This window comes from Hemitrygon akajei, chromosome 3, assembly GCF_048418815.1.
Source record: "Hemitrygon akajei chromosome 3, sHemAka1.3, whole genome shotgun sequence".
Lineage (NCBI taxonomy): Eukaryota > Metazoa > Chordata > Chondrichthyes > Myliobatiformes > Dasyatidae > Hemitrygon > Hemitrygon akajei.
Genome location: NC_133126.1, coordinates 45284686 through 45300939, shown reverse-complemented (window position 1 = coordinate 45300939; position 16254 = coordinate 45284686). Strand labels below are relative to the sequence as shown.

Sequence of the window (16254 nt, the reverse complement as noted above, 5' to 3'; positions counted from 1 at the left end):
ATTGCTTTTTTTTTTATTTGCTACTGTTGGTTTTTAAAAGCTTCCTTCTAAATTTTGCCATTCTATGCCCTCTTTTGTTTTTATGCCATCTTTAACTTCCCTCGGCCGCTGCCTCTTTAGATGAACTGACCTGGTGTCTTCCAAATTACATCCAGAAACTCCAGCCACTGCTGCTGTACATCATTCCTGCTAGTATCCCCTTCAAATCAACATAGGCCAGCTACTCTCTCACGACTCTAGTTTGCTTTTACTCCACTGTAATACCAACACATCTGATTTTTGTTTCTCTCTCAAATTACAGTTTGCATTCTATCATATTATGATCACAATCTCCAAAGAGTTTCTGTACCCTAGGTTCCCTAATTCAAATCAAATCTCACATGCACTTATTTAATTAAAAGTTGTTCTAGGATTTGCATGAAGTCTTTAAATAAACTGAGAATATGTCCTATAAATTGTTGAGTAAAATTCACAGAATTGTTTTTCTGGAGCAAAAGCTAGCATTACTACTTTTTCCCCAAAGTGGTATTTCCTTACAAATCTAATGATATTATCTCTACCAAAGAACTGATTGCACATATTGGAGTGTCTCTAGCTGTGTTATTTTAACAATTGGAAAAGCTGTTCCTGTGATTTAAACAACTATGCGTTTCTATATGTGAAAGGGTGATTTTCATAATTCTAAGATGTATGCTTAACAGCTTGGCTTCTGAGTGACTTTTATTTTGAAGATCATCTCAAGTAGACTTTATTTTTTCAGGACCCCACTGCACTGTGCTGCTTCATGCAACAGTGTCCAACTCTGCAAGCTCCTTGTGGAATCTGGTGCTGCTATTTTTGCCACTACAATTAGTGATGTTGAAACAGCAGCAGATAAATGTGAAGAAATGGAAGATGGTTTTGTACAGTGCTCACAGTTTCTTTATGGTAAATATAATATCTGAATTTTGTGCATCTCTTACAAAAATGTATCACTTTTTTTACTCTAATAACATAAGCCATATATAATCTTGCTCTATGCAGGTCAGAAATAGAATTAATTAGTAACGATGAGAAGTCATTGACATAAAGTATATAAGGTTTCTCTCTTCACAGATGCTAATTGACTTGTGGAATATTACAGTATTGGAGTATCCATTGTTTTATTTTTGACTACTACTGCATGTTGATGGATACAGTGATACTTTTCCTTATTGTTTTCCCAGTCTCTGCTTTTGATGATCCTCTCAAGCTTGATGTGTTGAGAATTTGTCATTTAGAGCCACATCAGTGTCAGATGTTATGTTTAAGAAACCAGTACACAAGCTATCTCTTCCATTTATTTTACATGTCTGGCTTATAGTAAATGTAAATGAGTTATTAATGGAAAGGTCATTTGATTCCAAACAGTGGGAGAGTCTCTCTGGTGCTTCTTCCTCCCTCTTCTCTCCCTTCCCTGTTTCCCAACCATGATTCTCCTTTCCTTGCCCCCTTCCCACTCTCAGTCCACGATAGAGACCATATCAGTCTTAGATTTATCATCAGTCACATGTCATGAAATTTGTGGGTTTTTTTGTGTGGCAGCAGTGTAGTGCAATGGATAAAATACTATGGTACTATGCAGAAGTCTTAGGTGCCCTAGCTATATATGTGTGCCTAAGACTTTTGCACAGTACTGTATATTAGAGCTATATACAGCAGTTTATAGATTCCTGAAGTGTGAAGGTTCGCCTTGAGTAGATGATTACCATAGAACACTACAGTACAGTACAAGCCCTTCAGTCCTCCATGTTGTGCCGACCCATATAATCCTTAAAAAAAGTACTAAACCCACACTACCCCATAACCCTCTATTTTTCTTTCATCCATGTGCCTGTCCAAGAGGCTCTTAAATACCCCTAATATTTTAGCCTCCACCACCATCCCTGGCAAGTCATTCCAGGCACTCACAACCCTGTGTTTTTTAAAAAAAAGAAAAAAAAACATACCCCTGATGTCTCCCCTGAACTTTCCTCCCTTAATTTTGTACATATGCCCTCTGGTGTTTGCTATTTGTGTCCTGGGAAACAGATACTGACTATCCACCCTATCTGTGCCTCTCATAATCTTGTAGACCTCTATCAAGTCCCCTCTCATTCTTCTATACTCCAAAGAGAAAAGTCCCAGCTCTGCTAACCTTGCTTCACATGACTTGTTCTCCAATCCAGGCAACATCCTGGTAAATCTCCTCTGCACCCTCTCCATAGCTTCCACATTCTTCCTTTAATGAGGTGACCAGAATTGAACACAATACTCTAAGTGCGGTCTCACCAGAGATTTGTAGAGTTGCAACATGACCTCTCTACTCTTGAACTCAATCCCCCTGTTAATGAAGCCTAGCATCCCATAGGCCTTCTTAACTACCCTATCAACCTGTGCAGCGATCTTGAGGGATGTATGGATTTGAACCCCAAGGTCCCTTTGTTCATCCACACTCTTAAGTAATTGACCATTAATCCTGTACTCAGTCTTCTGGCTTGTCCTTCCAAAATGCATCACCTCACACTTGTCCGGATTGAACTCCATCTGCCATTTTTCTGCCCAACTCTGCAGCCTGTCTATATCCTCTTGTAACCTTCGACCACCTACAGCTCCATCCACAACTCCTCCAATCTTCGTGTCATCCGCAAACTTATTCATGCATCCTTCCACCTCTACATCCAGGTCATTTATAAAGTCACAAATAGCAGGGGTCCCAGGACAGATCCCTGTGGCACTCCACTAGTCACCGACCTCCAAGCAGAATACTTTCTTTCCTCAACGACCCTCTGCTTTCTTCCTTTAAGCCAATTTTTTTATCCAAACAGCCAAGGTTCCACTTATCCCATGCCTCATGACTTTCTGGATGAGCCTCTCATGAGGGACCTTGTCAAATGTTTTGCTAGAGTCCATGTAGACCACATCCACTGCCCTACCCTCATCAATTTCATTTGTTACCTCTTCAAAAAACTCAATCAGGCTCATGAGGCACGATCTTCCCTTCACAAAGCCATGTTGACTATCCATGAGTAGACTGTACTTCTCCAAATGCTCATAGATCCTATCCTTAAGAATCATTTCCAGTAGTTTGCATACCACTGACATAAGACTCACCGGTCTATAGTTCCCAGGTTTCTTCCTATTACCTTTTTTAAACAAAGGAACTACATTTGCCATTCTCCAGTCCTCCGGCACTTCCCCTGCAGCCAAAGAGGTTTCAAAGATCATGGCTAATGCTCCTGCGATCTCTTCTCTCAATTCCCACAACAACCTGGGGTGTATCATATCTGACCCTGGGGATTTATCAATCTTAATGTTTTTAAGAAGATCCAGCACTTCTTCCTTAATCTGCACACTGTCCAGCACACAGGCCTGCTCTACTTCGACCTCATCCTGATCAAGATCCTTTTAACTTGTGAATACTGAAGCAATTTAGGACCTCCCCAACCTCCTCCGCCTCCAGGCACATGTTGCCCTCTTTATCCTTTAGCAGTCCCACCTTCGTTCTCGTTATCCTCCTATTCTTCACATACGCATAGAATGCCTTGGGGTTCTCCTTAATCCTACATGCTAAGGCCTTCTCATGCCCCCTTCGAGCTCTCCTAAGTCCTTTCTTTAGCTCCTTCCTGGCTACCCTATATTTCTCATAAGCCCCTCCTACTTCCTGCTTCTTACATCTAACATATGCTTCCTTTTTTCTCTTGACGAGTTGCCTCACGTTTTGTCAGCCCCTTTCCTACCATTTTTTCCTTTCCTCAGTGGGACAAACCTATCCTGAACCCAGCTCGTGGTCCCTAAACTTCTCCCACATTACTTCTGTGCTTTCCCCTTTGAACATCTGTTTCCAATTTACTCTTGCTAGTTCCTGCCTCATCCCTTCAAAGTTGGCCCTTCCCCAGTTAAGCACTTTACCATTTCGTCTGATTTTTATCCCTTTCCATAACTATGCTGAAGCTACTTGGTGCTTAAGCTGTGAAAAGTTGGTTCTTTCTTTCCTTAGACCATGTAATGGATTGCCAGTTGATGACAAGCTATTATTTAAGCAGAATTCTCTCCCTTCATTTGTTACTTTCCAAGCCCAGACTTTAAAACTTCTGAAAAGATCAAAAATAAGCTTGATCTTGTAGACAGAGCTATATAGCAAATATTATGTACAATAACCTGTGTTTGCCTTCATCTAAGATGATCAAGAATTATTTTCTACCCACAATAGGAGTGCAAGAAAAAATGGGTGTCATGAACAAAGGTGTTGTTTATGCTTTGTGGGATTATGAAGCCAAGAACAGTGATGAATTATCATTCCACGAAGGAGATCCTCTGACAATTGTGAGACATAAAGATGATGTTGAACCAGACTGGTGGTGGGCTCGTTTTAATGATAAAGAAGGCTATGTTCCTCGTAATCTGCTTGGGGTAAGCATGCCTTAAAATCTTTTTGATTCTATAATTTCTAGATGTTCTCAATAAAATATATACTCATGGAACAAAAATAAGCAAATAATACTAATTCATAAAAGTAGTTTGAGACAAGTGGCCCCATTCAAACATATCTTGCTCTCGGCCCAGCATAGACTTGTTTTACTTTAAGTGTGGTGTACTCTAGAATTAGGAAGAAAGCAAATTTAAGAAGCTTAGTGATTACATTCTTTTGCCTCCCAGTGTAACATAAGAACATCAGAAATAGGAACGGGTTAGGCCAGTCTGCTCTTCAGAAGCCTGCTCGGCCATTCAACAATATGGTTGATCTTCTACCTGGAAATATTTTACCTCCCAAATTTCTTAGTTCCTCTAGCATCTAAAGGTAGCATCTACAGTCTCTGTCTTGAAAGAGATCAGTGACTGAACCTATGAGGGTAGAGAAATGTTTCCTCATTCCAGTCGTAAAGTGCCTTTTAATTAGAGCACTGTGCCCTGTAGTTTTAGACTCCTTGGCCAGGAGAAAGATTGTTCAGTTTACTAATTGTGTTTTGCTGAGGTAGTCTCTAACTTTTCTAAACTCAAGAAAGGGCCTAAGATACTCAATGTGACAGACCTATCATCCCAGAAAACAGTACATTGCATCTTTGTTCAACCCCCCTCTACAATAACATTTTTTTTGGTCTTGCTTTTTTTTTCCCAATATTGCCTGAACTCCAGGAGTGGTTTCACTGGAGCCCTATATTACTGCAATATGTTTGCTCATGTACTCTGCAGTTAAAGGCCAAATGCTATTTAGATTATTTAACTGCCTATATTGGGCTTTGGATCAGTTGAGTTTCAGAACAGGTCAAATACTAATAGTACTTTTGGACAGGTAGTTCTAAGAACAAAAATCTGAGATTGCAGGAAAATTGAATTGATGCTTTTGGATGGTATAACTTTATAGTGAGGAATCAGAGTTCCACTGAGATCCAAATCTGATCAAAAGAAAACTACTCTTTCTAATTTTTTTGTAGATTTTAGCCAATAGTTTTGATCATTTGTTAGCTATAATAAAAGAAAAAGTTTCCTTGATGTACTTTAGTGCATTTCTTTTTGACTTGCCTCAAGTCATTCTTTCTTGTTAAGATTACTTTATTACCAATTATAACAAAATGGAGCCAAAAATTGATATTAAGCTTAAGTGCTAACTTTCAAATTATCCTACATCAAATTTCATAGTGGTCATTGTTAATACTGTGCCACAGGCCTGATTTGCTGTGATATTTTTGTTAGGGGATAGGGATGAAAGACAGTTAATAGAGGGGGAAATAAATTTTTCACACAATTGTGTTACTTCACTATTAGCCTTGTATATTCTGTAATGCACTGAAGTTCATCAAAAAATTTTGGTGCCTATATTTTAACCAAATTGTGTCCTGCTTACGCCATACTCAACTGATCTATAGTGGTGATCTAACATCTACATTTAGTTTAAATTCTCATCCTTGTGTTTGAATGCCTGTTAAATCTTACTCCATGTGTAACTAACTTCAGTCCTCTACACATCTAAGAATATATTTCTTCTAGACTCTTCTGCCATTTCTTCAGACGTCCATAAGTTATTAAATTCTCTTCCTAATCATTTACCATTGGATATTAAAGGCACATTAAAACTCCAAGTTGCTCTCTGATCTAGAACAGTACCAGTACAGCTTGAAGTGGTAAAGAAAATGTATTGTAGGCAATAAAACCAATTGTTAACCTTTCTTTGTTTTACAGTTATATCCAAGAATAAAACCTCGACAACGATCTCTAGCTTAAAATCATTTAGCCTTTCCGATCAGAACCTGGAACAGACACAACACTCTTCATATTGGGGGTGTCCTCCAACCAGAAAGAAAGTAGATATTTATGTGCTGTGATTTGGATATGCAGTAGTTTCCTTTATGGTGCTTTTTCTTTGAACAACACTTACATATATATGCTGGTGTGTGCATGCACACAGCCTATTTGCTTACACTCATGGACACACAGTGGTAGAGTGACCTTGTAGTTGTCAAGAAATGGTATCAAAGAAAATGTTTCATACAAACCTGGTTTCAGAGAGAATTTTAACTTATAGAATGGCTGTGTGGATGGACTTGGATTTAATTTGGTTTATGATACAACTGCAAGAATTTTGGAATGTATGCTTGAACATGAAGGAAAATTTAATATTATAATTGAGACAGTGGCTTTTGCAAGATGTGTACTGCCAGATTTGTTGAGGTAAATGAAGTGTATGTGATTAATGGAATGGTGTATGTGATTAATGGAATGGATGGGAGAGGAGCACAAGAATATTGCAAAACATTAACCTATGTTGCCAATGGAAATAATGCAATAACTTACCCAATGTTTGTTGCAGAACACTACAGCACTTGTTATAAGTATTCAAATATTTCTATATTAAAGAGCCTTATTTTTTCCAATAATATTTCTTTGAAACTTTAGCTGCAGTAAGCTTAATCTTTGGCCTGAATACCATGTTCCAGATTTCATCATTTAAGTTGTTAACTGAGCACTGTAGTATTGAATGTAAATATTGTGATGTATAAGATTTTAACAGTGAGCTATTATGTATGTGACAACTAAATTTTTCATAGTTGATAGTAATGCACTGCTTTAACAACTGTTATGTAAACACAATAAAATACAATGGCATGAACAATAGTGTTTCCAGTTGATTCATTTTGATTCTAGTTTGCTATGGCTATTTCAGGTTTTTAATTGATAGTCCTAAACTGAACACTGGATTGTTCGGAGTTCAGAATAGGGTTTAATATCACCAGCATAAGCCGTGAAATTTATTGTCCTTCTGGCTGCAATACATAATGGAAGAATCATGAATTACAGTATGTATATACTAGATTAAATTAGTGCAAAAATAGAAATAAAGTAGTGAGATGGTGTTCATGGGTTTAATGTCCATTCAGAAATCAAATAGCAGAGGGGAAGAAACTGTTCCTGCGTCATTGTGTGTGCCTCTCCTTTTCCTCTGAGGCCACGATAGTCTTTTGTCATGTTTTTAAATCAACCAGTAAAATAAATAACTATTTAATTTTGCTCAGCATCAAAAGATTTCATTACAAAGCCACAAAGAAACTGCTCATGGGAAATGTGCATGAATACCTGTCTTTCAGCTATTTGGATGGGCCAGTTGCTTTAGCACTCCCAGTTGTTTGGCCAGAAGAAAGAAACAAGTTTAATTAATCACCCCAAACATGAATTTGTTTTTTTATTATACAGAAGGTGCTTGAAACTGACCAAAGATTAGATATTTATCTAGCATGAATACAAACTTAAAATACAATTTCAGTCCAGGTGAATCCTGTACATAACCAGAACTTAAATTATAATATTTGGTCCAGAAAGCTTAACAGCTGGTCTGCTTTCCCTTCTTTCTACCCACACCCTAGGTTGCATCAAATACAAATTTCAAATTCAGACTCTACATGCAATACTTGAGTAATCAAAGAAATAAAAAGTTAGGTTTATACACAATGTTCAGTTTCCAGAACATTCAACAAACTGGTATAGTATTATCTCATCTGCAACTTTCAGTACTTCAAAAGTAACTTCTAACAATCCAGTTTTTTTCATGCAGTTGCTACAGACTTCACATTAATAACCAATAACTTTCTGAAGACTATCAATACATAATTGCAGGAATAAGCAGGGTTATGCAAAGCATCCACAATGGGGGAGGGATTTCCTTTGGTATATCAATTAAATTCTAGGGGAAGGGAAAGCAACAATATAAAATCCAAGCAAAACAATGGCACTTTGTGGGCTTCAGCATTTCCTGCTATTAAAATTACCGGTAAATGTAAACATTTTCAATCTTCAGTCACAGGTCAAAACTACCTGCTAAATACAGAACTGAAGTCTACACAATTTTCTACTTTTGTAATTAGAATTTTATACTTCAACATTAATATAATATTTGCAAAATACTGCAGTGCAGTTCTCAGTTAATGATTAAAAAATAGATTAATATTTAGCAAGTTTAAATGTAAGGTTACATTTAAAACATTGTAAATTTATATTGCACTATACTGAATATTTAAATGCACCAAAAATAGTCCTGAAATTTGCTGCATTTTTAAGTGTTTTCAGAAAAATCACTAATACAAAAGTACTAAAAACTGACTGTACACCAGAGCAGGAAAAAGTATTTTCCATTCCTCTTCAGGCTGACAGCTGCATCTTTGTTTTTCAGGAATTCTGAAAGAGTTACTGGTCTCTTGATTCATATAGAAGTTTTGCTGCCTGTTGATTGAGATACAGATGATCATGATTTGCGGGATGGGTTGAAAGAATGGTACAGTTCAATTTTCACTATGCAAAAAAAAAAACATTGCGCTATGTACAACAGTCATAGTTGCAAGAAAATGTAAAGGTTGTTCCTTCCATTTGGTACCAGTATTTAAATACAGCTAAGGCTAGTAATATGAATGTCTCTACTGTGCCACAAAAACAAAACCCTCAAATTGGGCAGAGACTATCAACTGAGTTATAACAATTCCTTACATATAGTCTGTCAATTTGTAACTTTAATTGGATTATAGTCTTTCAGTGGTGAATTTTGATAGCCAAATATTGGCCAGGACTCCCCTGCTCTCCCATTCCTGCCATTGTATTCTTGATTATCCAGATAAATACTGCACTCAAGTAGCATCCTGGATTACATTTGCAGACTACTGGAACATGAATTACTGCCTTTTTACTTGGGTGACAATACAACTAATGAGTAAAATACAAACTCTGAAAATACAACTGCAGGGATCAAATAGCACTGTAGAAAGTAAAATGAAGTTTCCAGTATTTTCTTTTAGATCATCAATATTTTCTTGACCAGAATTATTGCTCTGGCCTTTTCCCAATTTCCTGAAAGCACTTTTATACTTGTGTACTCTATTCCTTTGGTGACTCCCAATTTTCCAACTAAGTGGGTAGGCATGGTAGCACCAGCTTGGAAGGGTCTGTTACCATGATGCATCTGTGGTTAACTTGACTTTTCCTTTTTGAAAAACGATTTTTTTTATCTTCACCATTTACTGGTGGCCTATTCTCATTCTCAATACTTCCAGCAAGCTCATGGGCTCTGTTGAAGTGAATAATCTTCACATGTTATGTCAGTAGTGAGAATGATACCCCAACATTCCCCTTCAACTTGTGGGTTCTGAGGCAGTTTAGAAGTGACATGCTACTTCTGCTGTTTCTGTTGGGCTTTGTGTTCTGTAGATAGGTTCTCAATCCAATGATTTTCTTTCTCCACTGAGTGAGAACATTCCAATCATTCTCAGGGCTTTCCCAAATGTATGTTATAGCCTAAATGCTGGGATTTTCAGTCTGAGAACAACCCTATTAGTCTGCTTATGTTACTAACTGATTCTGGAAGCATAGTGGAGGACAGATTATTGCTGTACAGTAGACTGTGCATTTGGTATTGAATTTATCTTCAAATTGTTTTTCCTCAATGGCCAAAGAGTTGATGTTGAATATCTTCAATGATGTCTGCCTTCAAGGTGTCTTGAGGTAACGGACCAGATCTGTGTTTCTCAGGTTAATTGCAGAATTTTGTTTTGCATCTTTTCCATACTTGGCACTGAAGTCACCCAAAGAGATTTAGGACCGGAGGGCACAGCCTTGTAATAAAAGGGACATCCCTTTAGTCTAGATGATGAGGGATTTATTTAGAGCATGGTGATTCTGTGGAATTCATTGCCACAGACAGCTATGAAGACCAAGTCATTGAATATATTTAAAGTAGTGGTAGGTAGGTACTTGATTAGTAAGGGTATCAAAGGTTATGGGAAAAAGGCAAGAGAATGGGGTTGAGAGGGACAACAAACCAGACAGGAATAGTGGAGCAGACCCAATGAGCCAAATTCTGCTCATATGTTTTATGGTCTTGTGATCAGTTTGCCTGCCACACCAGAGGATGACTTCCTTCCACTTACTGCCCCCACCCCTCACAAACTCCACAAGATCAGTGTAGCTTCTAGGGATGTGGCATTTGCAGTCCAACCTCATTCTTGTTAACGAGGTTTCTCTTCTCGTTTGCCCCTCCAAAAATGCATGTCACCTTTAAGAGACAAGCCACCTCCTGCCTGTCAACATTTACTTTGCCAAGGCTTTTGCAATCTCTAACAATAAAACAGTCAAAATTATAAATGTTATTGCTATCATTGGGTATGTTCACCTACTACTTTTCTAAAGTTGGCGAATAAGGAAACCATTGAGGAGTGGGCTTTAATTTCGAAATGAGACTAATTATGTCCTTTCAGATTCAGAGATTACAAAATGGAATAAATAGGCAATATATTCCTTATGTTTAACCATTTGACAGATATTCCCCTACATCCTCTTGCCTTTAGTCTTAAACTGAATTTTACATTACTGTCATTACAATTGTAACTTTATTACTTATAGCAAAATAAATCATTTGCTCCAAATTAATGGAAATAGTCTTTTGAATATGCAAAACATATTATTAAACTTCACCTTGTGCATAGCAGCCAGCCAACCAACAGCCATCTTCTTGTTGCTATTGAAATCATCAGATGCACTTAACTTCAGCTGTTTTGGTTCCTGAGACCCCAAAATTTTGTATTGGATCAGCATCCCTGTGGCACGAGTATTGCCACCTGAAATTTACAGATTAAAATAAATTTGGCTGAAAAGTGAACTGCTAATCAGGCTTGCATTATCATATTATGCAACAAAGCAGCTTCTCCAAAAAACTTCTCCCCTCCAAGGATAAAATATTACTAAAATTTCCTTTCGAGGTAATTTCTATTTAAAGCTTGCATGAATACTTCCTTTGCCTGTTGTGCTAACTACCCATCCCCACCATACACCAGAATATAAAGACAAAAGGGGGAAGAAACAACAATTCCGGATCGGAAACTCAGCACAGCTGTATCCTCTGCCTCATGGCTAATGGTTCCTGTGATACAATTCATATCCGTTTTATATTCCTTTAACTCAAGTATGTCATCCTATAGATTTAGAAACTTTAAAATCAGGATTTAATATGAATCTAATTTAAATATGTCATCTAATGTAATAAAATGTCATTCAATTACTGAATAGGTACAAAAATTTGGTCAGATTAATCAAAACTATCTTATCACAATTAGAGCAAGTATGAGTTTACAGGATTGGGTGACTAAGAACAAGACTGCAAAAAGTTTTTTTAAAAAGTAACATCATAAAACCACGTGATTTCGTTACAAAACATTTAAACTATGAATTTTTGCCAAATAAAAATATGCAAAATTTAATGGCCACTTTTTACTCTGAAAAGATGGGCAATTTATATTTGCTTCTACTGAACATATTGGGTGAGAGAAAGAATTAGAAAGCAAATAATCAGCTATAGGAACTCTGGCCTTTCTCACACCCATCCTCATCAAGAAATGCCAAATGTGATGGGAACCAGCTTCAAATTTGGGCAGTGGTGATCTAGGCAAAATCTAGGCAACATTTGAGTCAAAACAACTCAGTGCACCACCATTGTATCTAACCTAACAAAAGAGTCCAAAATTATTTCAGATGTTTTCTAGTTAAGTGGATCTTATATCTTTCCATTAATAGTAAGATTTCAAATAGCCCAAAATAAATGCAAGGTATTCAATTATGAGCAACACCATTTTACAGGAGACAAGAAAAACTGCAGATAGTGAGTGTGGAGTGCAAAACTGCTAGAGGAACTCCGAGTCAAATGGCATCCGAGAGGGTAAAGAGAAAGTTTTCATTTCAGTTTGAGACCCTGCATCAGGACACAGTGTACAAGGGAGATAGCCATATAAAAGAGGTGAGAAGGAAGGGCAAGGCAAGATAGGAAGGTGATAGGCAGAACTGAATGAGAAGGGACATTACGGGCAGGTGGATCCAGGTATATGAGGAAGAGGCATGGAAGTTACAGAGTGACTGGTGAACGATAGGTAGTGTAGGAAAATGGGAATAGATGTAGGGGTGAGAGGAGAGGATAATAAAACAGAAACACAAGAGGTTGCAAATGTTGGAATTTGGTAAGGAAGGTGATAAGTGGAACGAGATAAAAGAGAAGGATGATGGCCAGATGGAACACATTAGAAGGGGAGAGGAGGTATAGTGTGTGAGTAATAGTTCCATTTACGTAGGTGGAAATGAGGGGGAGTGAGAAGTGCAGAAGAAGAGAAAGGAATACAGGAAAAGTAGTTTACTTTAAAATGGAAAATACAAATGTTAACTTTTGGTCTGTAAGCTACCTAGATGGAATAAGTGATACTGTTCTTCTAGTTTGCATATGTCTACGCCCGGACGATGGAGAAGGTTGAGAACAAACAGGTTTGTTGTGGGAATGGGGAAAGGATTTGAAATGGCATACAGCATGGCTATAACAACAGAGCATAGGTGTTCTGCAAAACAGTTGCCGAATCTAAGTTTGATATTGCATATGCTGAATAAGATGGAAATGTGCAAGCTGAATAAGATATTAACATAATATTCTTGGAAGCAAAATGCTACTATTTCTACTTGCAGCAAAGAGCTCATGCAATGTAAAAGCAAGCAAAGAGGGAAAACTGTAAAATGCTTAGTTTTAGAGGAGTTTGTCTTGTAATTTACAATGCATTGCAAACTCAGATTCAATAACTGAGTTCAGTTCAACTGAAACTACATTGATTATTCCTCACAGGAAAAACATCATTCACAAAGCAACCAGCAGAAGGTATATTAGAAGCCAAACTCCAAAACACAATTAGAAAATCAGCACACTATGGGTTAATTTTACAATCATACTTCTAACCTTCAGTAATGTACGGGTTCTCCAGTAGGCTGGTGTAAGTGTGAATATCTTTTTCTGTTTCAAGATGATAGGCAGCAGCAACAGGCATTGAAAAGAAGGATTAGTTTCAGGCCATTCTAATCAGGAAAATATGTCCTCCATCTAATTCAGCACACAAATACCCCTAACTTATAAATCATAATTTTAAGGTAGCAAACCAAAATTAAATTTAAAAAATTTTATTTCACTGATATATTTTAGAAAATAAAGGCAATCCATGTTCTGCTAATTTTAAAGTTGTCAATGTAATCTGTTGTGTAGTTATGGGCAGCACATCAGCTATTATTCTTTTGACATTTCAACCAGTCCAAACAAAAACACTGACCTACAGAGCTTAACCTGAACTAATGGCAATTCCTACAGAGATTATTTCTATACAACAACCAACCTGTTTCTCATCACAAATCCCATCAGTTCCAGCTGCAGAATCTATTATTAAACCAATGATCTTTAAAGCAGTATTTTTCTCTGAAATTAGAGTTAACAAAGTTGTTACTGTTGAAATCAGTTATTTGTGTAAATAGGATATTGAAAATTACCTCCAGGAGTAAAACCTTCAGTCAGCACCTGAACATTTATAATTCGAGCAACTTCAATTTCAAAGTGATTTTCTCCATCCAGATATAAATACCTAGCAAAATTTGAAATTAATAATTAAATAAAAATAATGAACTAAAATATTTTGAAGACTGCCATTATAAAATCCAATCAGCAAACTATCCAAACATCTCACCGTTTGCTTTCTTGGCTTTCACCCACTTGCCCTTGCCAGTTCCCAAAAATCACAGACTACCATTTCTTATCCACTAACACTGTACCCATACGGCTTAAGTATGAAATTATTAAAAATTACTCTATATGATGCATCTCAGATTATCAAAATGTGTATGCAGCTCAACGTATGATTTTACACCGTCTGTATTGAAGCCAAATTATGTCTTAAAGTATTAATGGCAACAGTAGCCTAACCATATTAGCAAGTCGCTGTAGCTGTTTGTAACTTGGACTCGAAATGACAAAAATTGAAATAGAGAAAATTTTACACTTCAAACCAAGAAAAGATACTTAGGAAAACTACATTTGGCTTATAACCTCTTATACATGTTGATCTGATTCTTCTCCTTGCAGTAACAACTAGAAAATTTAAAATATTCCAGAAAAATACCGAAGTCAACTTTAGTGCTTCTACTTTTAATGATTCGAAGGAAACACTGGTACTTATATTTTAAGTCTTCAGTTCTATATTAAATATTAATTCCCCTGCTAAACCCTCAAATCACACAACTGTATTTCAGCTGTTTTTTTTTTTAACACCACTAGGAAAGGGATGATATCTGCATTTATATTCCAACCACTGTGAGCTTCAAGCTTACTTCTTTTAAATGCAAAGAAAAATCTTGATCTGGTTACAGATAACTCAAAGTTTGTAAATAGAAACATACTTATTACAATTTTTATTTCATTTAGAGACAGCGCAGAAATAGGTCCTTCTGGCTTTTCAAACTGCTCCACCCAGTAACCCACGACAAAACCTGATTTAACCCTAACCTAATCACAGGACTAGTTACAATGACCAATTAACCTGCTAATCAGTACGTCTTTGGACAGCTTCTTGCGGGCATACTCAGTAAATCCAAGAAGCAAAATAGAATCGAAAGACCACACCGACAGGCTGGACAAACAAACAATCTGCAAAAGACGAACTGTGCAAACACAAAAGAAAAATAAATAAATAAGCAATAAATAGAGAACATGAGATGAAAAGTCATTGAAAGTGACTTCATAGGTTGTGAGAACATTTCAGTAATGGGCAAGAGAAGTTATCTCTTCTGGTTCAAGAGCACGATGGTTAAGGAGTATTAACTGTTCCTGAATCTGGTGGTGCATGTACTGAGGCTCCTGTACCACTTTCCTGATGGCAACAGTGAGAAGTGGGCATGACTTGGGTGGTGAGGGTCCCTGATAACAGATGCTGCTTTCCTCTGGCAGCACTTAGTAGATGTGCTCAATGGTGGGGAGGGCTTTGTCCATGATGGATTGTGCCGTATCCACTAAGGCAGTGGTTGGCAACTGGTCGATTGCAATCGACCAGTCAATCTTTGAGACTTTTCCAGTAGATCCTGGGGAAAAAAAAAAGAAAAATGCACACCAGACAGAAAAGACCAAAAAGTAAAACCCCGTAACCCGGAAACAACCTGTCTTTACAAACAGCTCTCCACAGCGGGAGCACTGCTACATCACCATTATCCTAATCGGCATCAACCTATCTTTATAATGCTCACATTACAACACTTCTCCCCCTTTAAATTCCAACATGGTAATGGTAACATAGGCACACTCCCACTACAGAAAGCCACCTGCAAAGAGACTGCTTCCGGGGCTGCGGGGTTCCACTTCCAGTCCCTTCTGCCTGGTGCGCATGCAGGAGTAGGTCAATCTTGCCTTTCACTAAGGCCGTGGTAGGGGATCTTGGGCTTAAAAAGGTTGGCGACCACGACACTAGAGTTTTTAGTATTTTCTGTTCAAGGGCATTGGTGTTTCCATACCAGGCTGTGAGGCAACGAGTCAATATACTCTCCACCAATGTTCCCCGTAAGGTGGGCGCGTATACGCCTGTACACATCGTTTGCTACCATTACACAAAGGAATTTAAAAGACTGTCACCCTCTACCTCGTACACAATCATATTTCCTTTTCTGGTTTCTGATGTGGGCGGAGCTGACAACATGGAGTTTGCAATGATCTGTCTGCAGATTTTAGAACTGGCTTATTTATATTGTTTTTATTGAAGAAAATTATTCAGTGCACACATTGTTACTAGGCAAAACATTGCACTGCACAAGATTTTTTGTGCACACTGGTCATTACAAATTAGAGGGAACATTGCTCTCCACTACACATCTATAGAAGTCTGTCAAAGTTTTAGATGTGAAGCTGAACCTTTGCAAAGTTCCAAGAAAGTACAGGTGTTGCAATGC

General features: G+C 37.5%; 2 protein-coding genes across 6 annotated transcripts in view; one reads left to right on the top strand and one right to left on the bottom strand.

The window, feature by feature from the left end:
• Positions 1-7108, top strand: part of ppp1r13bb (protein phosphatase 1, regulatory subunit 13Bb) — an 80893-nt gene extending 73785 nt beyond the window's left edge. For all 4 annotated transcript variants that reach the window (XM_073039761.1, XM_073039762.1, XM_073039759.1 and 1 more), the window contains 3 exons: positions 761-927; positions 4211-4410; positions 6178-7108. In XM_073039761.1, the coding sequence (XP_072895862.1) occupies positions 761-927; positions 4211-4410; positions 6178-6219 (409 nt within the window). In that variant the 3' untranslated portion in view covers positions 6220-7108. The remainder of the gene's footprint in view (positions 1-760; positions 928-4210; positions 4411-6177) is intronic.
• Positions 7109-7658: 550 nt separating this feature from the next.
• The window catches only part of zfyve21 (zinc finger, FYVE domain containing 21), a 28983-nt gene continuing 20387 nt past the window's right edge, over positions 7659-16254 (bottom strand). Inside the window, exons 5-8 of one of the 2 annotated variants that reach the window (XM_073039757.1) lie at positions 13816-13907; positions 13238-13291; positions 10948-11090; positions 7659-8709 (exon numbers count right to left, since the gene is read on the bottom strand). In XM_073039757.1, the coding sequence (XP_072895858.1) occupies positions 8674-8709; positions 10948-11090; positions 13238-13291; positions 13816-13907 (325 nt within the window). In that variant the 3' untranslated portion in view covers positions 7659-8673. The remainder of the gene's footprint in view (positions 8710-10947; positions 11091-13237; positions 13292-13815; positions 13908-16254) is intronic. The other variant, XM_073039758.1, reaches the window with a different exon arrangement.